The sequence below is a fragment of the Thamnophis sirtalis genome, unplaced genomic scaffold (genome assembly GCF_051295495.1).
Source record: "Thamnophis sirtalis isolate CommonGarterSnake01/CBP01778 unplaced genomic scaffold, rThaSir2_p1.2 scaffold_1, whole genome shotgun sequence".
In the NCBI taxonomy this organism is placed as follows: Eukaryota; Metazoa; Chordata; class Lepidosauria; order Squamata; family Natricidae; genus Thamnophis; species Thamnophis sirtalis.
In genome coordinates this window covers 48,673,871-48,700,040 of record NW_028261381.1, presented here as the reverse complement: position 1 = coordinate 48,700,040, position 26,170 = coordinate 48,673,871, and the positions used below count along the sequence as shown (strand labels likewise).

General features: G+C 36.7%; 1 protein-coding gene across 1 annotated transcript; it reads right to left on the bottom strand.

Annotated features, from left to right (window-relative positions):
- Positions 1-435: 435 nt before the first annotated feature.
- Positions 436-26,170, bottom strand: SNX4 (sorting nexin 4). The gene is made up of 14 exons (XM_014059126.2): positions 25,922-26,170; positions 20,187-20,305; positions 18,250-18,388; positions 17,342-17,491; positions 16,144-16,191; positions 14,762-14,817; positions 12,709-12,781; positions 11,416-11,477; positions 8,699-8,764; positions 6,713-6,802; positions 4,846-4,945; positions 3,445-3,590; positions 2,420-2,534; positions 436-2,095 (listed from the first exon to the last, which is right to left on the bottom strand). The coding sequence occupies exons 1-14, from the start codon at positions 26,123-26,125 to the stop codon at positions 2,048-2,050; spliced, it is 1,416 nt and encodes a 471-aa protein (XP_013914601.2). The 5' UTR covers positions 26,126-26,170; the 3' UTR covers positions 436-2,047.

Below are 26,170 nucleotides of genomic sequence, written 5' to 3'. Positions count from 1 at the left end.
AATCATACAAGATACTAAACAGCACATCCAGATATCACTTATTCATAAAATGCTCAGTTCTGCAAGAGAATTTGGAAAGTCTACTTGCTATAATCTGATCCTCAAACTACATAGGGTACTAAAAGAAATTGACTGGAGAGAAACCTCAGATAATGGTAAGCTCTTACAAGAACTTTCTGGTGTGCTTCAGTAAACACAGGTTTTAAACATTTTTTAATCACTGCAAATGTCAATCGGAACCACCTTCTTGAAATCCATAGAAACATGAACCATCACTGAACAGAAACAAATGCTTGAAAATATTCCGAAATCAAGATGCTAGATTTTTAAAATCTCAAAAAATGAGTAATTACAAATCAATAATATGCTTTTCTTAAAGCATACCAACAAAAAAGTCAAATTAAAGAGAATCCAAAATCAATATGAAAAACAAAACATAATAAAGGGTAGTTTTATTAAATATATTTGGCACAAACCTTTTGATCCCTTCTCAAAACTCAATACAGTTAGCAAAAGACATACTGATACATTTATTTTATACAGCTTATGAAAGAAGGGTAAGAGAAGGAAGGCACTAGGAAGATCAAGTGCATGGAAAATATTGACTCCGGGTGCCTACTGATATTAAATTAAGGCACAACTACTCTAAAAGTCTACTATAAAAGTCTACATTTGTAGCTGCTTATTGTTTCTGGAATGTAAAAGTTTTATCAGTTTGGGAACTATATTCTACACCTTTCTGAATGGAACAATGTGGTTGATTTACCTTAATGTATTAGATTTTCTTTTGAAATAATTATGTAATTAAAATTAATCATTAATCTTTTTAAAATGATCATAGGTTACATGATAGACTGAAAAAAGTTATCTGCAAATATTATTTCATAATGGCCTTGGCAAAATAGCTCTGATTTGAGGAAATAAACAGATTAAGTACTTTCTAGTATGTGTATTGTAAACTAGTTAAATCATGCTTGACAAAATGAGTACCATGATTTTTTGACAAAGATTCACAGTTAAGTCTGGTTTCATTCCATATTAATCTCTTAAATATCATTATGAAAAAAGCAGCCAAGGAGCATTAGCATTTTCTGATAGCTGGGAATAAGAAATATAAAACTAGCAAAAAAAGATCTTGCTTTTTGAATACATTGTAAAGATGACAATGCATCCTTTACACACCTCCTTTTCAAAGAAACCTAGACAAATGTATATTATACAAAATCAAGGCAAAGATATGTATAAGCAATCCGTGTTCATATTGCAAATAAAGCCTATTTGATTTCATATTGGTGTTCTCAAGTATTCAAAAAGGGGACATTATTATATTAAAAAACCAACTATGAATCAAATGCTTTAATCTCAGGGACATTGAATAAATGTAAAGGTCATATTAAACATGTTTATTGAGATCAGTGATAGTAACTGTATGAGGTTTTGAGCTAGCAAACAGAGAACATCTATAAGTAATTCCTATTGGTTTTAATTTATGAGCTCAGAAACATCCCTGATATATAACAAATTAATATCCAAAGCCTGTGTTACAAAGTTTAAGGAGTTTTGTGGGGTGGGGTAATATATCTGAGATGTGCAACATAGGATATTGTCGAATATTACTAATAATTGGGAGGGGGAGACTTAGTTTTGTACCACTACATTTGGAAAACAAAAAAATCATCACCATATGTTTACAGTGTAGGTTACAGTGTTTACTATAACATATAAAAAAGGGGGGGCACTTGAAATGATTTACAATAGTGTACAGATTCGTGGTATAGTTTGAATAGTTTGATTAATGTGATCAATGGAGCCAGCTTGGGTCTTTCCTATAGCCTTATCTCAAAACAGAATTACAAAGTTCAGTTTGCTACTGCATGCAAAACAAGCCACAAGGTGGCCATCAAGAAACAGAGACCATTTCTTTGCGCCCTAGTTTCATAAACACACCAATTCCATGATATAGTAAATGAGGCAACTTAGCATCCATGTTCATGCATTTGTGCTTCGGTTCTCCAGCATTTCATCAAAAAGGACAGAATTTCTTGTGTCACATCTTGCTGAAACATTCTTTTGCATTTGTCCAAACCTGAATTCCCTGGAATAACAAAACATACAGAAAAAGAACAAAAATATGCATTTGAATTAAGCATTAAAGTAGACAAGTGATTAACTTCCGGCAACTTATCTATGTATTAATTTTTATTAAAATTATCAACCTTTTCTATGTCATGATGGAAGTATTCTTGCAAATTCAACATGAACAGAATTTTCTACATCTACAAAGAATAGTACACAGATGACAGAAGTCTAGTATAAAGAATGGCTCTCTTGAGATGTTCATTAATTTAAATTAAAACCTCATATTTTAACATTTTATATTCTGGGTTCTTTTTTGAAATTCCTTCTCGGCCAGGCTTACCTTTTTGGCCATACTGATCTGCATCACAGCATAACTGATCAGTGCCTCCTTTAAATCATGGTTCTTTTGCTCCTTGAAGTGTTCAATATCAGCCCAAGCACTTTTCATGAAGTCTCTGAAATAAATTAGAGCAAACAAGAAATACCTTAGCACAGAACCAGCCCTGGGTAAGTGGGCTGATGACATGAGTTTATTCATACATTCAAACAAGAGACTGATTCTCTGAATGCTTGCTATTTTCTTGTCTATTAATTGCAATTTCTTATATATCCATTTCACGCAACATTACCATCCACTCAAGATCTCCATTTCCTCAGCCGTTTTATTTCCGTTTTAGAATCTCCCATTTCATTTCAGTTTTACAATCAACATAACACATTGACTTGAACATTTGAAGCTATATAAATACATTTAAAACAAAGCAAAATCATAACACATGCTTTTCTTATTGCTGGAGTTGTTTCATTAGTTTGTAGGAGTATTCTTGGCAAATTGTTGCTTGAAATCTTAATCTCTCAAAGAAATGTTTAATACAGATGGCTTGGAATGTATGCACTTAAAACTTTAAAAAAAAACAAATGTATTAATAAAAGGTCCAGATAAATATATGCAACTATATTACTGAACTAATATAACTTCAGATTTAATCATAATTATTATATAAAGTGGGAAGGAGCAACATTAAGAAAAGTAAATATGACAGAAAAAAATGTTGCATTTAACCAGCCTAGTGGTCATAATTGCAAAGAATTGAGCAATAAATCTCCAGAGACATATTGTTCGACATATCTCAAGTTTGACAGAACTAACATTTCACCTTAACTTAACTGAGGTAGAAAACTTGCTAACTATGGAAATAGTCCAATAGGCTCAACCTTCATAGTTTATATTACAGCATGTACAAAATGGTTTGTACAGAGTTGTTTTGCCAATAATGGGATATTCATGAGCACCTGGAACATATACAGGGACACCCATAAAACAATCATGTGCAGTATATACACATTGGCACAAGCAATGGTTACCGGCTCTCTAAGTTCTTCGCTTTAAGCTGTTCTTCTCCATCATTTATCTGTTCTTCTAGAATCTTTATTTTTGCTTCTCTTTGCTCAGGTGTCTCCTGGCCAAAAAGCTTGCTGGTCATTCCTTTCAACGAGAACGTTCTTATTGTCTGAAAGAAGTATAATAATGAAGCAATTTCAAGAAGTGCTTGACTACCTTCTAGAAAAACAAGACAACCAAATTTTCTCATGGAAAAGGTTTATATGGGCCGTTGCTTCAAAATATTTACTAAAGATGAAAGGCTTGCTTTTTATCCCAGGTAAAATTTCTGTCCGCAATACAATAGTCTCCCTTTTCTTCTTCCACTGGGTGTATAGCTTCAGGTAGGACACCCAAGGAGCAATGAGAAAGGGAGAGGAACCCCCATCTAGCCAGCCATATCATCAAATCAACTCTACCAATTAATGGGATAACAAATATCATATCCGGATCAGCTTCACACCCAGTCCAAAAGGAAGCAAGATTTGCCCAGTCCAAATTATTGAATTGAAAATAAAACATTTCAGTTCCTATTTTGTATTCGTGATTTAAAGCACAACTCATTATCTTCCAAACCGTAAATAGATCAATCAAGAACATGCTGCACCTTATACGTTCCATATCCTTGTTCCATATTTGGATTGCTCAGTTCATTATGACATGTTCTAGTTGCAGTGAACAGTACTGAAGTCAAAATCCGAGGAGAGACAAGGGAAAAGGCAGGGGTGCCACAGAATATGATCAGGAGAATTTTGTTCATAGAATATTTTAAACTGAATCAATGAAACACTGAATCTCTTTTAAAATGCACATCAGATTCTTCCAAAGCAACAGTAATTATTGTTATAAAATGTACTGTTACTATGGAATAAAGAACATCATACTGTATGTATAATTTAATTTTGAACTATGACATACCGTGTTTTCCAGAAAATACGACCTACCCCAAAAATAAGCTCTAGCCTGATTTTTTTGGGGTGGACCTAATATATGTCCTAAAAATAAGCCCTAGTGAAGCGGGTGGGCGTAGCCAGCATAGGAGACAGCCCTTTCCTTCCCCAGTCACCTCATGGCTGCTCAGCCCCTTAATCGGGGCCTGCAAATCAACTGAGCCAGCGAGGGCCGGGACTGCCTCGTTCCTTTTCTCTGGGCACAGCATGTCCCTTTCAAGTGATCAAATGTTACTTGGGAAAAGAACACACATCCCAGGATTGCAACACTGAAGGCTTGGAATTGAGCCTTTTTGACAAACGGCAGGAAAATGGGGAGGGGAATTTTCCTACCTGTCATCCTCTCCTCAGTCTGTGCTAAGAAATATGACTCTCCCTAATTTTAAACTTTGGAAAATAAAGTGGGTGGATGGAGGGATGGATAGTCAAACTTACACCTGTTGCCAATTCCTCACACTGCTGTTTCTTTGATAGGAGATCCTGAGCAACCATTTCAAACTCATATTGCAGAAGTTCATGCTTTTTGCAAACTGTCCTGAAAATAGCCATTAAAAATTACAAATGAAACATTTTGCTCATCAATCCAAATCTATACATTCAGAAGCAGTAAGAATGAATCTCATAGTCCATGTATCGAGCACTTAGAGTTTGATTTGAGGATTACTGGGGCTCTCCCAAGACCCTGATAGGGGTCCACAAAATCAAAATTTGCCAATTATTGAAAATATTTGTAAATATTTAAAACAATGTCATTCTTCTTATTACTTTATTTGTTGAAAAATAATTTTTTATGAAAAACATTTTAATACGTTTATTTTTATGCAATTCAATAAAGAAAGTGTCTTTGAAAGTAATTTTAATTTTAAATGTGATAAATATCAATAAATGTAACCCATACAAACAAATGCTCCATACTTTTTAAAAGTGGAAAGGGGCCCTGAAAGCAAAAAGTTTAAGAGTCACTGCTCAAAGCCACGTGAAAGGGGACTGTCTACAACAGAGAACTTCTTCTATGGAGGTTCTTATTTAAAGCTAACCTTAGAAAATTCCTTAATCACATGAGTGTCCAGAAAAAGAAATGAGACCCTCTCTTTAACATAAAAGAGCGACATTATTTTTAAAAATAAGATTTTAAATACGTTTCATTCCAAACAAACTTTAATCATCCCATTTGAGAGATGCTCTTCCAATGTTAGATTAAGGATAAAAATCATGCATTTCCATATTTAATAGAATATTCTGCAGAGAATATTCTGCATAGGTATGCAAAAATAACACATTTCAACACAGAAGTCACAAAAAAAGTCAGAAACCTTAGAACTATCCCTTTACTCAAGCTATAAGCCTATGTCAAGTTTATAACCCTAACCCTAACCCTAAATCCAAAACAAATCTTCACAGCCTGTATATTCTGGAGTCATTTCTGTTTCAGCAGAAATAAAACTCGGGGCCATCATCAATTGTTCCAATTACAGAAGAAGTAAAACCCAAAGCAATTGTACTCTTATGTTTAAACTGTGAATAAGATTTTAAATGTGTTTCATATTTCCCCATATCTTCCATATGATCTGCATGCCAGCCTGCCCATATTTGGTCTTTCAATAATCTCCATTCAATTTCCAAGTGTTGGGTATCCTACCCACCTCATTTATTCCTCATCTTCTGAACACCTTATATTCTGCCCCTGCTTTCCTAAAACCACTCTGACTGGTTCATTGCATGAATAATTCCTGATCCTCTTATACTCTGATAATCTTGACTTTAAGACTGCTTTGCCATAGGTATCTGCAAACAGGTTTGCTCAGTAGCTCAATCTGCTTTAGATATTTGGTCAAACACTGAGACACAGCTGTCAGAAAGGCTAACTATTTACTAAATCCCCGGTCCTTAAAATTCTCTAATAACTTTGTAACACACCTGCAAATCATTACTTGTAATTCCAGTCAGTTGTAAATAATTACTTGTTCCACAAAGCACAAATCTCTTCAAAAATATGGTAGACCGAGCATAATTTGAGTCTGTCACCGGCAGCCTCAGTATAAAATCTCAGGATAGGTTCTTTTTATTTCTTTGCCTAGTTCATTTATTACAGGAGTCAGCATAATTCCCATGCTATGTAAAGATCAAGAAGCAAGGTTATCTGATAACAACTTATTTCAAGGCTAATATGCAGAGCAAGTTCTTCCAAGTTTTCTGCATGCCATTCTGATCGTTCACTCTTATCAACTGTTTACCAAATGAGTTAACTGTAATGCTTTAAACTTTATCAGGAAAATTACAGCAGATGTATTAATGTGCTTACCGAAGGGCTTCTGCGTAAAAGAGGTATTCTTTCAGCTGATCTGCATAGTGTTCTTCTTCCTCTAGTATATCATCAATAGAAGCTGCATACCTGGTAGGAGAAAAAAAAGAATAGCAGAAAAACAAACTCACGTTCCCCAAACTTGATCAATGTTGCAGGGGTATTTATTTAAAAATATTTTCATAAGGCTTAATTAAAATGACTTGGTAAAAACATTTTTTTTAAGAGAGAACCAAAACTGATACAAAAGAGTCAGTGTCTCATTTTTGGAAACCTTCCAAATAATTACTACAGTAAAATATAAATTCTGTAGTGGCAAAAATTTCTTGCTTAAAAATATTCAAGAAAAATATTCAAGAAGACTGGTTACAAGATTGGCAGCTAAACCATAAATAAAAACAGAACTAAAAGACAATTTATATTTATTTATTTCACATGGCCATGATCAAAGAGGGCATACATAGCAATCAAATAGAATATTTAAAATATATATTTTAAACATTGTGGTGTGGCCAGGAAGAGGATTACATCCTGCCAATTAGAAATAGTCTCTCAATGTATTGCTAGTTGTGGTTTGTTTCATTATTTTTTCATTGTCTTCTAGGATCATCCTAGTCCTGACAATATATAATACAAAGCCTATCCTCATTTATTGTTATTTTGATGCAACAATGGTAGGATGATTCCAGAAGACCCATCATTTCCTAATGGAAAATAGTACCATGTTTCCCTGAAAATAGCGTCTTATTTTATTTGGGGCCCCAAAATAAGCACCAGGTCTTATTTTGGGGGTATATCTTACCCGCTTACCTTAGGACCACCAGAGCCAGGCCTCCCATGGCCCAACACCTGTCGCGCCACTGCCTGACTTCTGCGGCCGCTCACAGCCAGATGCTGCGTGGCTCATCGCACTGCTTGCAGGAGGCAGCTGTGTGGCGTATTGCACCATTGTGCGCCTGGGAAATGGCACTGGCGCAACGTGCATGCGCCATCTTGCTGCGAGTGGTGGCACCAGTGTGATGAGCAACACGGCCTCCTGCCACAAGCAGCTGCACCAGTGCTACATGGTCTTCTGCCACAGATGGCCGCAGAAATCAGGTAGCAGCGTGACAGGTGTCAGGGCGAGGGAGGTCTGGCTGCAACGGTCCTAAGGTAAATGGGTGTGGGGAGCATGGGGCAGGTCCACGCCCCTCTGCCCTAGCTTGATGTTTATGCATGTGCCTTGTTGCACCTTGTACAACTAGGTGGTGGGTGGGGCTTAACTAGGGCTTGTTTTGGGGGTAGGGCTTATATTAGGCACATGTGTGAAAATTGGGCTAGGGTTTGTTTTCAGGTTAGGTCGTATTTTGGGGGAAAATATTTTGCAGAAGAATTACCATTAATGTTGACAATGCTGACATTATTTTCCTCAATGACCAATCAGGAATAGCAAGCCCCTGGGCATTTTTTTAAAAAAACTTCCTCCTGCAATATAGGCCAATAATACAGAATCTAGAAATGTAGCAAACTGCCAAGTGAGCCCTATGTTCTGCTCAGAGTTTTCTCCGAAAATTGGCTCCTATTAATGCCAGAGTAGTCTATATTCTCCCCAAATTAAAATATCAAATATAATGAATATTTAAAAAACAAATTTGTAGAGTTTCATAGCATCTGTAAAATAAGAGCTAAACTACTGCTATCAAACAAATGGAAAAAAATCAGGTCTGCATTACTTTATACAACTTCCTGGCATGGAAACTTAAAGGAAACCTTGGAACTGCACCAGTCTCTTCTATAGTTTCAAAATAATAATAAAAAAGAAATCCCTTTAAATCACCAGGGACTCTTTGGGCTACTTAATGCAACAGATTTTAAAACAGCCCCAACCTAAAAGCCCATGAAATATAGCACAGCTCACACTGCTACTCTCTTCCCCCCCCCATCCCCCCCCAAATCCCTTAATGTGCTCATCTGGCTTCCATCAACTCTAATGCAGCCAATACTTACACATCCATGTGATGACCAGCACTCTGAAGCCCATCCCCCATCTCTTTCTCTATTGCACTCCATTCGCTAAAAGAAAAAAAGAGTTAAATAAGAAACAGCATTGCACATTCTATTTGCTGTTGTTGGTATCACCTACTTATTGTGTGTTATGTAAAAAATTTTTAAAAAAATTACAATATCTTTTGAGATCATTAAAACAAAACAAAAATGATTTGGGTTTATTTGCAGTATGTAATCTAATTTGATAATAACTTAAAATTCTAAAATGAAATAGGTAAATCTCCACGTTATTAGACAAGGGTGGGACAGGGAAATCTATAATTTATCAAAGCTGCTTCCAAGCTAGCATAGTAAATATTAAAGGATGCTGTGAGCAATACATCAGTAACATCTAAAAGGCCACAATTATTGGCTTAGAAAATTACATTTACTGTGGCAAGAGACCACCCAGTCAGAATGTCAAATTTCTATCACTGGAGAATTATGCACACAACTAAAGACACAACTAAAAAAGACATATCTGCACTATTATATTGGTCTCATTTATTTGTTTTGTTTTTTAGAATTAAATAGTTTATGTCCAGAAATAATATTCTGCTACATCCCCCATTCTGGCAAAGAAGCGAACAAACCACTTCATATGTAAAAATGCAGGATGCAATAAAATACATACAGCTGTCATAGATTCAAGTTTATCTTTTAAATTGAACCAATACAGCAAGTTTTATTCTGACCCAGACAGATTTTGAACAAGATTAAGCATACCGTACTTTTTGGACTATAAGACGCCCCAGTGTATAAGACGCACCAAGTTTTCGAAGAGGTAAGTAAGAAAAAAAACGTTTTTGTCTTCCCCGGCCCCCAGGAGCACTCTGCAGGCTTCAGCAGGGGTGGGGTAAGACAAAAACGCCCCTGTTTTTCACCAAAACAGGGGCATTTTTCCCTTCCTCTAGCCCTGCTGAAGCCTACAGAGTGTTTCTGGGAGGTGGGGGAAGGCAAAAACACCCCGTTATGGTGAAAAGCGGTCTGTTTTTTACCCATTTTTCACAAAAATTGGATGTGGGGCTGCAGGAGGCCAAAAATGGCTGTATTCGGTGTATAAGATGCACCAACACTTCCACACTCTTTTGCGGGGAGGGAGAGAGAAAGGTCTGTCTTATACTCCCAAAAATATGGTAGGTCACTTAATAGCTTCTTCTTGCTTCTTTTACAGGGGGGCTGGAAGCCAGAAGAGCAATGAAAGTTTTTTTAAAAATTAATAATTTATTGATTAATGCATTTTAAAAAATAGATTAGTTACATAACAGGAAAAAGGTGGGAAAAGATATGGTGGATAAAGAAGAAAATAAAGGATTTACAAGAATCATAAAATTTATTTCACTCATTAATTAAATGTACAGAACTGGGTTAATAACTAAAAGTAAGTAAAAATCTCAATATAAGTTTAAACATTAATGATGTCGCTGATGTTTGTCATGGTTTCAAAAATAAATGCCCATTTTTCTTTTGAGAGTTTTCACTTTTTTATTTTTTCCTTTCCTTTCCTTTCCTTTTACATGATTAAGAAAAGGGAATCTCAAATACACAGATGCAGCTGGGCTGGGGCCCTTTATAAGCAGACAAATAGCAATTCTTAACTCCCCCCCCCCTTTCCGTGAGTAACTGCATTTCATACTCTCAGTAACAAACTGCCAACACAGCAAATGGTCTCAAATACTGCTTTTCAGCAATTTCTACTGGCAGGAAAACAAATCCCAATTTAAGTTACATTTTTGTTTTAAATGGAAATAGCAGGCATAGAGAGAGAAGGAGAGAGGCTATTCATGTTCCAATTAAGCCTCCCACCCAAAATAGCCTACACAAAATGGTTATCTTTGGTATACAGCCCAGGATGCAAAGCTCTCTAATCTAAGAAGCTGACTTCAGCCTATGCTTACTGGCCCATATGATCTCTGCCAATGGCTCCGCCACGAAAAACCATTAAGAGGCTAAAACTTTTTCTCTAGGGAAACCATTTAGGCAAGGCAGAAGCCAAACTGGCCCCCTTCCATCAGTCTGTGAAACTACAAGTTTTCCAATACTGGATGTCTTCATTTCTGATACACAGTTATGGTCAATACTGAAGTTAGAAAACACTAGGGATGTGGCAAGGAATAATATTTTGTTACCTGTTCCTAACTACTCCCTGATTTCACATCCTCTTAATGGCTCATCTATTGCTTTCAAATTTTGGCTTTTTATCGCTTCAATCACTTTGAATGCTCACATAAAATAAAAAAGTTGGGGATAAGTATTCAAAATCTTCAAAAAAAAAAGAAGAGAGGATGCAGTGGCTCAGTGGCTAAGGCGCTGAGCTTGTCGATCAGAAAGGTTAGCAGTTCGGTGGTTTCAATCCCTAGGACCATGTAAGGGTGAACTCCTGTTACTTATCCCAGCTTCTGCCAACCTAGCAGTTAGAAGGCATGTAAAAATGCAAGTAGAAAAATAGGAATCATCTTTGGTGGGAAGGTAACAGTGTTCCGTGCAACATTTGGCATTTAGTCATGCCAGCCACATGATCATGGAGACGTCTTTGGACAGCGCTGGCTCTTCAGCTTTGAAACGGAAATGAGCACCGCCTCCTGGTTGGGAACGACTAGCATGTATGTGCAAGGGGAACCTTTACCTTACCTTCAAAATATAAAGGGATGATTTTACAAATAAAATCTCTTGCCTACCTGAACACTCTCCCGTAATTCCCATGGACTTTATATACACCATATAAACGATCTGCCACTCTCTAAAAAAGTAGAAACTATATTTAATTAAAAATATTTCTCTCATGCCAAAAAATATTTTAAAAAACATTCAAGATTTTTGAAATTACTATCTGTTTAGAGTTAGCTTAGTATTGTAGAAAACAAAAATGACTATGTTTATACTGAGGCCGATTTTTGCTTTTTCCAAAACAAAGCCTTTATTGTGGAACAAACTATTGTTGGAATCAGACTCCCGTCTTATTAGTGTTCAGCAAAAAACACTGAACAGTTTAAACGTATTGTTTAAAAATTTTATATTGCCACCTGTATAATTTTATGTGGTGACAGAGAATAAGCTGCCCAGAACTATTTGAGAATATGAATTTTTACAAGAAACAATTGAATTTACAAAAGGATAAATAAAATGATAAGAAATGGAAGTAGGCTTCCTAGTCTCTTTTCCCTTTTAAATACTACTCAAGCACATTGAACCCACCATTATTTTCACTCCACATTTTGGTTCACCAGAACATCTACTAGATATTATACCATGGACACTAACTTAAGGATCAGAACATTTATAAAATGACTTCTTCAGTTTTTTTAAATATACCAATAACCCTCAGTTTGAGAGAGAGTATATTTGAGATACAATTTCTCTCTGCAAACTAATTTTTCAGTAATATATCAGTTCTAATGAGTTTTTTTCTTCTAATATTCTGATGAGTGTTAATTTTGGCGACAAAAAATTCAGTTATAAAGTCTGCCTTGCTTTCGAGATAAATGGGATGTTCTATTAATAAATAAATAAATAAATAAATAAATAAATAAATAAATAAATAAATAAATAAATAAATATTAACCTGAAGACAGTGATAGGTAACTTAGAGAAAACAGATTAGAAATGTGTATGTTTAGATTCATGATACCAAGTGCAACTATTAAACCCAGAACTAGCCTTAAGGCACAGAAGCAATTCGTTCCACTTCTTAGACATGAAACCATCCACATATACTGCTAATTGAAGAGCTTAAACACAAAGAGTCCAAACATAACTTCTCTTTTCACAGCTCCCCAGAAACATCTCCTATTGACTACCTCACTAGTATGTCCCTATCATTTCAAACTATCCATATAATTTCTTGTATGCAGAGCAAGGGCTTATTTGATTCAATCCATTTCACACAAAGAAACAAATGATCCCGTGTGTTGCACATTAAGACAAGCTGACTTACATTATTTTCATCAGAATCCAAAGATGAAAACACTTACAGCTCTGACTCTTAGAAGATGCGATATGACAGACTGCAGCTCATCACTATAGTGTTTAAGTTCTGTAAATCTCCTAGAAGTACAAGATGGTGCAAATACATTATTAGCAATAAGGAACACAAATTTCTTCTCTTCAAAGCAAGACAAAACCCCTCAATAAAAGTCTGACATCTCAGAGACAAACCCTACTTAACACCTGGAACATACAGACATATAGACAAATCCCATGCAACCCCACAGCAAATATAGGAAAGTAGGTAGGTACAACAAAAATAATGTAAATCTTGACCCATACGTCCTATTCCAAAAAGACCATATGAACAGGAAAAAAATCTGCTGAGTAATAGAATTTAGGAAACGTAAAAAAACCATACAAAATAAAGAGATAATATGCACAAACTTAAAAGGGGCATGTACTTGTTTGGGTGGCCCAGTTATCAATGTTCACAGAAAACCTGTGTCTATGAAGAGGGAGTGGGGAATCATAATTTTCTCTCCAGGCTATGTTCTAGAAACAAGGGATAATGTTTATTACATGCTTTGGGTGATATTTCAAATCAGGTTTCATTATATTTTAATGAGACAACTACCTCAGGCAATTTCAGCATCAAATGATTCTGAATCTATTTTTCCAAAGTTGAGTGCTGTTCCAAAGTGATATAAGAAATGGGAGTTTGGTCAGAGCCAGTGTACTTTATAATCAATACAACAGAAAGCTAGTTCGAGCAAGTTGTAAGATTGCTTTCCAAGTGCACTTGCACTTCGGCAAAATATGTAAAAGTAAATGTAAGCAGTAGAATATAGGCCTGGAAGTGCAACAGCTTCTTCAAATGAATGCATTCCAGAGAAAGGGAAGAGGTACTACGCTACTCAATTAGAAACCATATGCTTGAGCAGAAAGCCATGAACCACAACATGGAAATCTTTCTGAGATTGTTTCCCAGATAAATCAAAAAGTAGTATTACCATGGGAGTTTATTATAGACCATTTATGCAGGAGGAACATGTGGATGAGTCTTCCTCTATCAGATGATTAAACTTTCAAACAGGTACACAATAGTGATAATGGGGAAGTTCAACTACTTTTTCACGACTTTGTAATTCCTTAATTTGGGTAGAATTGGGGCGACTGGATGGAACGGAGCGTTTACTGGCCGGATGCCCTTCGTGACGCCACGTGGAGTTTGCAGCAGATGTTTTTCTTTGCACCTTAAGGGAGAAACATCTGCCGCTACCTAGGATTGAACTCTCAATCTTCCCAGTGGCAGGAGAGCGTCTTTCCTCTACTAGGTCGCCCCACCACTCATAAAGTTCAACTACTAGAACATCTATTAATCTAGTTCTCCAAAGCTCATACTTGTTTTGGGATACATTAGTAAGATCACTAAATCCATATTGTAGGGACTAATTGTCCACCTCTATTTTTCCTTGTTCAGACCCGATATGGAATATAGCATCCTGTCCTGGACAACAAAGACTAAAAAAAAAAAGCATTTATGAGAATGCTCAGCAGATGATTACCAAGATAGTGAGGGGAATGGAAGCCAAATCCTGCCAGCAACACTTTGCCAATTTAAGGAGTTTGGAAAAAATTCAGGTTTGAACCACTTGAAGATCCTGGTGGAAACAAATGGATGAGTGGCTCCTATGAATACTGCACTGCACTGGGAGAGTGCAGGCCAACATTTTGCTTATATGCAGCTGGATGATACTGTTCTTACTATTATAAAATAATGTTCAAAATATTTTAGTACTTAGCATGTCCATTCTTTTGACTAAAAGAAAACAGGACAATTTGATTACTCCTTGATTACAAACTTTGTAGCAGGATGACATGGGAATTTTTTTTGTAATCTTATAATATTTAATTGGCTATGCTAGCCACTAAATGCTAAGTTACACTAAAGTAGGCAGCTCCTAAAATACATTGCAGTTCTTTAAACAATAATATTATTCCCTGATTCCAATCAGAAACAAATTCCACTGAAGTTAACCAGGATTCCATCTTTACATTAGTATAATCATAATTGCTTTTAGGCGCCATCACACTTACTTATCTGGATTTTTCACTCTGAATGTTGCATTAAGAGCTTTTAATCTAGAATCTGCCTGTTGGAGAAACACATATTAAATTAGAAACAAAAACAAAATTACAACCAAACGTGATTGTGCTAATTATTAAGAAGCATAAAATATTGCAAAACTAACTTGCAGAACAAAATCCAACGGAACTTGTTAACTCCAAAGTTAACGAAGCCAGAAGTAAAATATGATATATATTTTAATCCAGATAAAATAAACCAACTTTATATTTGTTCCTTTTACTTCTAATGGCCTTAACCTTTAGCTTGTTCAAATATTGTCATAGGGTTATATTTCTCTTCATTTACCAAGCTTTTTTTGTAAATTGAGTATGAAAACAATTGAGATAAATTTATTTATAACTTTACATAAGGTTAAATCACTAAATCTGTTTATACTTGTTCTGATAAATGTTGATAGTAATTCCTTTTTCTCTTTCTTATTTTCTTTTCTCAATGTTACTCCTTTCTATTCTACTGTCTTTAAATTTAGCATATATTATATTTCACTAATATAAGCAAAATTCTTAAAATTATGTATGATAAAAAGCCTATATTCTACATATAATAAAAATTGGCATATAATTCCTGCACTAAATGAAATATTATGAGGAGTTAGGGTTAGACCAATAATTATGTTGCTTGTAAGCAGCACACACTTTCTAATTGCTATCATGCCATACTACGATGTAGTACATTAATTCTCTCATTATATAAAACACTTATATAATGTATTTTCAATATATAGCAAGTAATTTCAAAGTCAGCTTTTTAGATTCTCCAAGATGCAATTATATTAGAAATCTATTTTGGTTTCCTAAAAAAAATTACTTTAAGCTATAAAAGCATGAAAACAGCAGCTGAAATATAAAACCCCAATTCAGATTAGAACAGTAATGTTGGAATATTTCAACATAATGCTAGGCATCTTTCAAAATATTTGTAGTAGCATTAAGTATCTCTTAAAAATGCAAGATTAATGCGTTGCTTGGCACTTAAGACAGAATTGTATATTCCTTTCCCTGCTGTCTTGCACAATCATAGCAGATGACTCCTTTATAAGTATGATTTATAGTTATGAAGATGGTAAGGTATGCAGAGTTACTTAGCAATTTTGTATACAAATGCTCTCTTCTACATAGCATTTTAACCCATGTAGATATGCATATTTCAGAAGATAATTAGAAGGATATAGAAATTTATTTTTTAAATGAAAGATAATTATAGAAAAATATTTTGAACTGCCTGAACTTTAGCATGCAATATCAAACTGGCACAAAATTTCATTAGTAAGTCAGTTTACATGATTATGTCATTTTGGATATATAATTATAGTGCATTATAAAGTAATTACCTTCAGTTGAAACCCTGTTTCATTTACCATCTCCTTCCAGCCAGTTTCCTAGAAATAAAAATTATATCCATTTTTATTTCAAGGCGTTATTAATGATGCACTGATAGTTATAGCAGCACTGTTCTTCCTTGTGTAAGGCACACTGTGGTGGCCCAAGACCATATAAACAAGAGGTAAACCATTCTCAGTAGGGTTAAAACTAATTTGACAATCCTAACAATTATGATACACCTATATCATGTGGGATGTCACATCATTACATCCCATGCCCGGGAATGCTATATTTATGAATTGGGTAAAGATTTTTGAATTCACGGTTGATTTAAATGGATAATTGCCAAATTCTACTATTTACTGAGAAGACAGAAAATCATATTTTTTCCATACAATGCTGAAATGCATATATAAAATATTCTATATAATCAAAACACTTCAAGAACAATTAATAGATGCTGTCTGGGAGAGGGAAGATTGTAAAAGTAGTATTGTGTATGTACAATAAATAGTAGTGCAGGGTTTTATTTGATTACAGACAGGATTAGAGTTTTAGAAGAACACATTATTTCTGCTCTAAGGTATTTTTCCTCTTAGCAAAGAAATTAATATTGTTAATTTGTTTAGTACTCTATTATGAGACAAAAGGAATTAAACTACTGAATACACTGGATTTTTCAAAGTATTTGTAAACACTCCCAGCATTTCACATATTTTTTAGATTTTTTTAAAAAATCTTTCATCATCTATTTAAAGGGGCCAACACATACCAATAATGTTTATACCATACATGTTTTGGAATGTAATATCAGTGACATGGGTTTTTTTATTCTAAACTGGAATTGTTTATCTTAAGCCAATCATTAACTTTCTAAAAAGGTTGAGGTTGGCAGTGTCAAAAAAAATTACCTAGGAGTTAAAAAAATTGAAACATGAAAATTTGCATTTGATGTGTGTATATCAACATATATATGCACACTCTAATTTCTATAATTACTGAGCATCAAAATGAGAGGAGACAAGAAAACTCTCTCACATTGGTTCTGCTATTTCAACTATCTGAATAATATCAATTGTCCTAGTTTTCAGTTAAATATTTAATCCCACTTGAGAAAGATATATTCTGAAAAATGTATATAGGTACATATTCGATGAATTAGAATTAAGGTGCATAAGTATATTTTACAAAATCCAAGCAACATACTAGGGTCAAAAATGCATTAAACATTTTTTCCTGGCAAAGAACTGGATGTGAAGCCACACGCAAAAGAAAGTTTTCCAAGCCAATCCTCCGTCGCTCTACAAAATCTGGATCCATGTTATCTGCCGAGAGCTTATGCCAAACAAATTCTGCCTGCAAAACAAGGTGGAAGGTTAATCGTATGAAGTATTTATTATCCTTTTAAGGCAATCCACATTTTTTAAAAGTGCTGTACGATATTTATCTGACAGGAAAACAACCCTGAACTTAAGACGATCCTTTAAAAGTAAGAGAAGACAAAACAATGTGCAACATCCCGTATTATCAATTTACGGATAATTGATGTGAGCAGTATATTTGTGTGGATATCTACTTGCCAGAAACCACCACACTGCCTCCAAAAGGGGAGAAAGATAAGAAGTAGTATTATTGTTTAAGATTAATTGCCTGTAATATTAGGTATCTTATTTATAAAATTATTTCATTCCCCATCTGCATATATCAACTGTTTTCTCCCACATGCACTCTGACACAAAAAAGCAGGTAGGTAAACATGGTACTCTAAATTTTCTCACTCTAAAAGATATATGAAGTGTGTTAGCCATTATATATTATTTGCATAAATTTACAATGAAGCACTAGGTTTTTTTAAAAAAAGCTACACAAGCTCAACTCTTGCTCACATCTCCTATTTCCTAAACTTTAAACACTCCTTACATAAATCAATGGATGTATTTGCAGCCTTAAGGGTAAAGATTGCACATGAAATAAAAATATAAGTCAAGAATCACTCCTGAACCCGAAATAATATCTTAGTATGTCATCATAGAGGCATGAACTTTAACAAGTCCAAGTATGAATAATGTGGTAAAAGAAATAACCAAACAGAATGAGAAGAAACTGAGTCTTACCCTTTTTTCTGGTAAAGGTGGTACAATGATATGTGGATAGTTCACTAGCAAGTAATTTCTCAACAATTCAAATTCACTGTATCTCCTCCAAAGAGAGTCTGGAGGGGAACATTGTCCTTCACCCATTGACTCCACAGACCTAAACAACATCAGAACCTAATTATGATAAGAGCAAGTGAAGATCAGTAGAATACCTAGTTTAATTCCAAGATACAAAAAGTGTTTGGAGAAATCCGTCTGAATGTCAGAAAAACCAACAAAGCAGACACTAATCATGCATTTTAAGTTTTTCCTACTATATGTTTGATATGCGCTTTATTAGTTAGCTTTAAATTGCTAATTTAATTTAAATGTACTAATTAGTTAGCAAAATAAATATAAGCTAATAAATACTTTAAGATGCTTCTATCAATATTTGAGGGGGGGATGATATTGTGTATTCTTCTATCAGCAAAATAACTATAAACTGTAACAGAAAACAATTGTAAGTTTAAGTATTCAAAAACATTGTTGTATTTGGTATTCATAAGGTGATGTGTAGCAGGATGCGAACACCATACAACCATAGTGACATGTCTCTAATCCACAACATGCTTAAGCGTTGGTTAATCCCCCACTCCAAAAAAAATGTCTTCAGTAAATAAGAAATTTGTAGGCTGTAATGGATTAGGTGGCAAATCCTAGCATCGTTATCTATTGTACAAGTGCTCCTTGAAAAGCTATTCCCAGTCAGTTTCAAATCGTCTAATGTTCTTTTTAAAGCCGTGCATGCACATGAGCATATCAGATACACAGCAGACATTTCCAACCCACATCTTTTCCCATGTGTGATCACAAACACCTAGCAGAAGTAGACCTCTGCAGCCATCACTCTCACATACTAGTATTTAATTCATTCTGGTGAACCACTTCACTTAATGAGTTCCCATCCCTACTCTCCCCAATATATTTGTGAAATGAATGCACGGGTCAATTTTTGGAATAAAGGGCACCTCAGGTACAGGGGAAACTATAGTGCAGGCACAAGCGACTTGCCTCCAGCCTTCCAAAGCCTCCCCCTCCTTGAGATACCCTATGCTGCAGATCCCGTCAATCAAGGATTTTTGATTGGCAGGGTCTAAGAAGACAACCTTCTCTGCTGCTGCCCCTAGTTTATGGATCATCTTTCTCTCCCCCCCCCCCAAATGAGTCAGACCCCCCCTCATTCTTCTAGCTTTCTGTAAAGGGATCAAAATTTGCCTCTGCAGCCTTGCATGGGGGGCACAAAGGACCATGGAACCGTGGAGTTGTCTGGCACCACGAGAGCCCTCCTTCTGCCTTTATTAATCATTGTTAAATGGCTATCTTGGAATTTTTTGTCTTTGAAATGTTATGTTAAAATTTCACAATTTTAATATTTAATCTTAATTTTAATATTCTAATGTTAACTTTATATTCTGTTTTATATATTGATTATATTGTACACCATCCAGAGCCCCTCTCTGAGGGTGATGGGCAGTCTAGAAACATAAAATATAAATAAAATACATAAAAATATTATATTTGTTACGCACTCTTAGTTTGAGCAACAACTGAAGCAGTAATCTAATACCATTGGAAGATGGTGAACTACCAATTAACCAATCCTATGGACAATCTGCTTGATCTGAAGCACTCATGAGCCATGCTGTTCCAGCCAATGAACTGCTTTTATTTTTAAGAGATTTCACAACAGTAGTAACTGAGTCAGCTTTTTTCATGCATAAGTTATTTTAATGTGTGATTCTTTAAGGACATGGTTGCAAAACTGGCTCCAAGCAATTCTACTTGTTCCCAAGCTTATTAAGACAGAATGGAAAAGCCACATAAACCATAAAATGCATTGAAAATAATTTTCAAACTAATAGTAAAAAAAAAAAGCTAATGTAACAGTGAACTTTATTTTGATTTTGACCTACCTTGTTTCAACTAGGTATGCAGTATACGTTTCCTGCATGTTCATAGCATTCCTCCCAGTCCTCTTTTCGGCTTCAGCAATGCTGATTTCTATTTTTTTCAATAAACAATCTTCCATGATCTTTTAGGGGGGAAAAAGGTATGTCTGTAAACATTACAGCTCTATATCTATTAAAGCACTTTGCTGCTGCCAAGTATCAAACCACTGGCTCTTAAAAAGCAGAATCAAGTATAATTGGTTGTAAGTGATGACACTAATTATCAATTTAGAATGCATGTATTATATTTTAATCTTTGCAATACTACCTCTATTATAATCCTTTTCACACAAGTCAGCGAAAAGTGGCTGTCCTATCTGATTAGTTTATCCATTAGACAAGGAGTGCAGGAAAACATAAGATGTTGCAATGCATGTCATGGTTACTGTTGTATCAAATTATTGCATTTGCCTGAAAGAAGGGGCAGTTTTTCCCATTAATTTGTTTAAAGAGGGAGAATTACATTAATCCTCCTACTTAAACCAGGAGATTCACTTTATCTCAAGCATTTAATCTATCATAACTGGAATATCAAGTTTCATGTACTCCATTTGTCAGACCAGCACTCCCAACTAATTAAGAGTCACCACAGATTTCCTGGGAAAACTCTATAGGGCCGTGATGGCGAACCTATTGCACGTGTGCCAGAGGTTAGATGCAGAGCCCCCTTTGTGGGCGCACATTGTCACCAGCTGCTCTTCTGGTTGCTCGGCTGGTCTTTGTGGGTGCTGCAGCGCTGGAAAATGGCCAAAAATGGCTCCCAAAATGTCCAAAAACAGTAAAGAAACAGACCATTTTCTAGAAAGCAGTCTGAAAACAGCCAGGAAACCAGCCGGATAATGGCCTAAAAAACAGCCAAAAACAGGCATGTGCGTGCCGGCCAGCTGGTCTTTGGGTTTCCAGGGCACATACACATGCATGCACATTCCAGTTTGGGCACTCGGTGCTGAAAAGGTTTACCATCACTGCCATAGGGCATAGGCAATCACCCTAGCAAACTATTTCAACAACCATGGATGCTAAACAGTAACATTCCCCGCAAGGATGGACTTCAGGCCATCAAGAACATCACTGATGCCAAAATTGCACACACTACCACCAAACCTTGTGATTTCGTATCCACCTAGAACCGTTTCACTTTTGGCAATCAGTGGCACTAACACCTTCATGCCTGACTTAGACCAATGCTTTCTTAACTCTTAACTCCCTGCAACCTCTTCATTATTTGAGATTCACTGACAACATCCTTATCAACTGGGCCCATGGAAATTAATCTCTCATCAAATTCTATCATGGCTTCAAAAACTTCCACCCTTCTGTCAAGCTCAGCCTACAGAACAAGTCTGTTTCCTTGATATCACTGTAATACTACAGAACAGATATATAAACAACACATTAATAAATAAATAAATATAGCCACAGATTACTAGGCCTACTTGCATGCTTTCACTTTCCCCCAAAAACACATCATCAAATCATACGCATGCAACAATATCAATAAGACAAAATCAATTGGGCTTGATCAATTCCTAAGAACGATTTAGTAAAAGAGAGACCACAGAAACAAAGCAATAGAACACCACTCTCTACAGATTACAGCTGAAACCCACTCAAATGAATTATCAATTAACAACATCCCATACTGGACAATGATACTGCACTTTCTCAAGCCAGCAGGCCCATACTTGCTTCAAGATTATCATCCAACCTAAACCAGCAAAAATAGAACAATGACAGCAAAATGGGGCTGAGAGTCTGCCACAAACCCAGAGGTCTATGCATCTACACTAAGAGCACCATATCACAAGATCCAACAAGTGCACACACTAGATGAGATGTTTTTTGTACACTCTTCTTCCAATGTGATATGTGCCATCGTCTGCCAACAATGCCTCCTCCTGATTTTGCATAATATAAATTTTGTATGAAAGAATTAATGGACAGAGGTTTGACATCACAATTCTAACCAAGGCAAGGTAATATCAGAACAATTCAATCTACCAGGACACTCCATAGTGATTAAATTCACATCCATCAAAAGATTTCAGACAATCTCTAGTGGTCTCAAAAAATACAGTGGATTAACACATTGCAATTGTTAATTCATAAGGGTATTTGTAATCTCTCTCACATAACCAGTATATTTTCTTCTGCCTTTCATCCCATCCTTATTCAAATTTAAATACTGTATTAGCCTACCCACTACATGTATCTAATGAAGTGAAGTACAGCTCACAAAAGCTCTTGTCCTTTTATAACATTTGGTCGATCAGAAAAAGTGCTACTAGATTCCTGGTTTTTGCCACCATAGATTAACAAGGCTCTCTTCCTATAATGTCTTAAATCAGGGATGTCAAACTCGATTTCACTGAGGGCCGCATCAGCGTTGTGTTTGACCTCGGGAGGCGGGGTGGGGCTGGCCAGCTGTACGTCACTCATGTCAGGGGTGCCTGTGGTGGTCCGAGAACTCCAGAACTCCGAAAATGAGTGGCCCTGCGGATCAGATCTAAGCACCTTGACGGTCAGATCCGGGCCCCAGGCCTTGAGTTTGACACCCCTGTCTTAGATCATTGTCTATGCAGCTTCTCAATCATCCAGGTCATTGTTGTCTCAAAGGTGCTTTTTCAAAAGGCAATTGGGCTGGTGTTTGGTTTTGTTTTTTGAGGAAGAAGATGACATTTTGCTTCTCATCCAGGAAGCTTCATCACTGATGAAACATCATATTCTCCTTCCTCAAAATAACCAGTCCAGTTGCCTTTTGAAAAAGCTCCTTTGAGACAATCTTAGATCTCTGAGAAGATGAGAGAGGCACATGCAGCTTTTTTTGTTTAATTTTTTTGGGGAGAGGGGGGATAATTTTAAATACCAAATGAGTATCAAAACACTAACTTCATCTACATTAATGAAGCTTCTTTTCTCCTGATTTACTGGGTTTACATATTTTAATCGGCTATTTATACCAAAAAAGACAGAGTTGGGTGGTAGTGAGTAAGTCGTTCCTTGAGTTTTATCCCTTGTAGTGAAACATTCAGCATGTATATTTAAGCAATTAAAATCAAATGTCTGCCCTCTTCCCTAGTTTAGGCAGGTTGTGTATTACCTGGCTGGCTGACATTAAAACAGCAGGATCCTGACTCTATTGTTCAACCCAAAATGAAGCATTCAAAATTGGGGCTCTAACAATGGGAATCTGAAGGCAGCTGAAATTTGAACAGCCTACAAGACTACTACATTACCCATGATAAGAGTCCATACAGAGTCCATTTGCATGCTGAAGATATACTTCCTGCCTAAATTCCTTGGAAAGAAAGACACATCCAGCCACAGTTAACTACAATAACATTTATACCAACTAGTGTAAAAGTTAGCTTATGTTATTAAGAATCAGAAGAGTATCAATTAAAAACACTTAGTCCATTCTTTGAAACTTCAGTGACATAAGCTAGGGCAATGGCAAGAATTTATTCTCTAATATTTAACATTTGCACTCAAAAATGGAATAACATTCCATAAAACCTTGGGATGGTGGGAGAGGTTAAATGTTTAATCAGATTCCTCTCCCAACAACAGGTGTGCTGATAATCATGGTGTGTTTCAGCCACATAATAGCTAAATTGCAAAAACATGCTAAGCCGAGTTTTAAAAGCAGATTGCAACTGGCTGGGTCCACACAGTACGCTAAACCATAAATCATGGTTTACAAGCCACACTATGGTTTGTAAACACGCAGTAAACAAAAAACCAATCTGCATGAAGGCATTGTGTACCATACAAAACAGCCAATTTAAGACAGTATTTATAAAAACTCCAGATACCAGGAAGCCAGTAAAATTGGAGACAATTGAAAGATTTCACTAGTTCCTATTAACTTCTTAAGAAACTGGTGCAGATACCACCCACCGAAACTGTTTCCAGTGTTGACTACTTTTATCAATTACAATGCACATTCCTAAAATCTGTCCACAAATCTAATGCTAAATTGGTCTGTGGTAAATTACAAACAAATCCTGGTTTTCATTTGGTTATTGGTGTTATTGAAGGGCCTTAAACACGATGCAAGTAGTCCTTGACTTACGACCACAATTGACCCTAAGTTTGCATTGGCAGGCAGGATAGTTATTGAGTTTTACTACCTTTCTTACTACAGTTAAATGAATCGCTGCAGTTAAGTTAGTAACATGGTTGTTAAGTGAATCTGGCTTCCCCGCTGACTTTGCTTGTCATAAGGTCACAAAAAGGCAATCACATGACCCCAGACACAGCAACTGTCATAAATACATGCCAGTTGCCAAGTGTCTGAATTTTTAATCACATGACCATGGGGATGCTGCAGCAATATTAAGTGTGAAAAGCAGTCATGTCACTTTTTCAATGTTATAACTTTGAGTGGTCACTAAATGAATGGCTATAAGTTGAGGACTACCTGTAGTGACAACCTCAATTATCTATCTCTTTTCTAAAATAGAGAACAGGACCGTTGGAAAGTAGATTTGCTTCCAATAGTATGGAAAGCATACTATTTTGGAAAATAAAGGACCCAAACAGATTCCAGATATTTTGAACACAAAAATAGCAGTCTCAAGAGACACTGGACTACAGTCCAGATAGTTCTTGATTTACAACAGTTCATTTAATAACCATTCAAAGTTACAATGGCACTGAAAAAAGTGACTTATGACAGTTTTTCACAGTTACAACTTTTGAAGCACCCCCATGATCATGGAATTAAAATTCAGATGCTCAGCAACTGTTCCATACTTATGACTGGCTGCAATGTCTCGGGGTCATGTGATCACCTTTTGCAACCTTCTGACAAGCAAAGCCAATGGGGAAGCCAGGTTCACTTAACAACTGTGTTATTAATTTAACCAGAGTGATAACAACTGTGGCAAGAAAAGTGGTAAAATTATGGGGCAAAACTCACTCAACCCATTCCTCACTTAGCAACCTAAATTTTGGCCTCAATCGGAGACCTAAGTCGAGGACTACCTGCACTACTAATACTGGAGAGGTTGCTCTGGTCATCTTTCCAAAGACAGCAAAACCATTGCTGGGCAGAGGATTATGGGAATTCTAATCCAACACAGCTGGAGCATATTCAATTGAAGTTTTCACCTTCCTTCTTGGTCTGCCCCAGGTGTCTGCAAAGTGAGCAGGGGCCCTTTCCCTTGGGGGAAGGAGTTTTGGAGCAAACAACAAAAAAGAAAGTGGTTGGGGGGAGGCAGACGTTTTCGACGGGAAAGCCTTTTCCTTGCATGACCAGCACCTGCTTCCCCTAAAACACTGAGCTTGTCGATCAGAAAGATCGGCAGTTCGGCGGTTCGAATCCCCAGTACAGGTCTCCTGCGTGAGCAGGGGGTTGGACTAGATGACCTCCAAGTTCCCTTCCAACTCTGTTACTGTTTCCCCCCTTCTCTTAGGCAATCTCTGCCACCAAAGCCAGAGGTGAGGGGCTCCTATCCTCCCTACTCTCTTTTCCCCTTTCCTCCTCCACCCCAACCCCGGGTTTAGCGTTGAACCCAACCCACTTCCTCCCGCTCCATTCCCACGACTCCTCTCCGCCTTCTTCCAACTGCGCTCCGGCTACCAGCGCGCCCGCACCTCGCGTTCGCTTCCGCCGGGAAGGCGGGGCAAGCCAGTCCACGGGGCCGCGGCCTAACCTGCTGGTGCCCTGGTTGCAGCGGCGGAGCTTCCCTTACCGAACAAGCCGGAGGTCCGCTGGCTGTCGCCGCTGCTGTCGCCGCTGCTGTCGCCGCCTTCTGGTGACCCCGGCTTGGCAGAGGACCCGGAGGGGATTCGGGCTCGTCGCCCTCCTTGCTGCCGGCGCCTCCGCTGCTGCTGCTGGTCGTGCTGGTGCTGCTGCTGCTCCCACCGCCAGGGCTCTCGGCGCGAGGATGCTCCATAGCGAGCGAGCCGGGAAGACGAAGGAGGAGGAGGAGGAGGAGGAA

What these genes read in the sequence shown, in the direction of transcription:
- SNX4 (XM_014059126.2), bottom strand. Translation starts at nt 26,125, where the DNA reads ATGGAGCATCCTCGCGCCGAGAGCCCTGGCGGTGGGAGCAGCAGCAGC. An exon ending in TTAATGCATTTTTGACCCTA is followed by an intron (nt 16,192 to 17,341) that starts GTATGTTGCTTG and finishes TTTTATTTCTAG; the next exon opens with GAAACTGGCTGGAAGGAGAT. An exon ending in AATTACGGGAGAGTGTTCAG is followed by an intron (nt 8,765 to 11,415) that starts GTAGGCAAGAGA and finishes TTTTTCTTTTAG; the next exon opens with CGAATGGAGTGCAATAGAGA.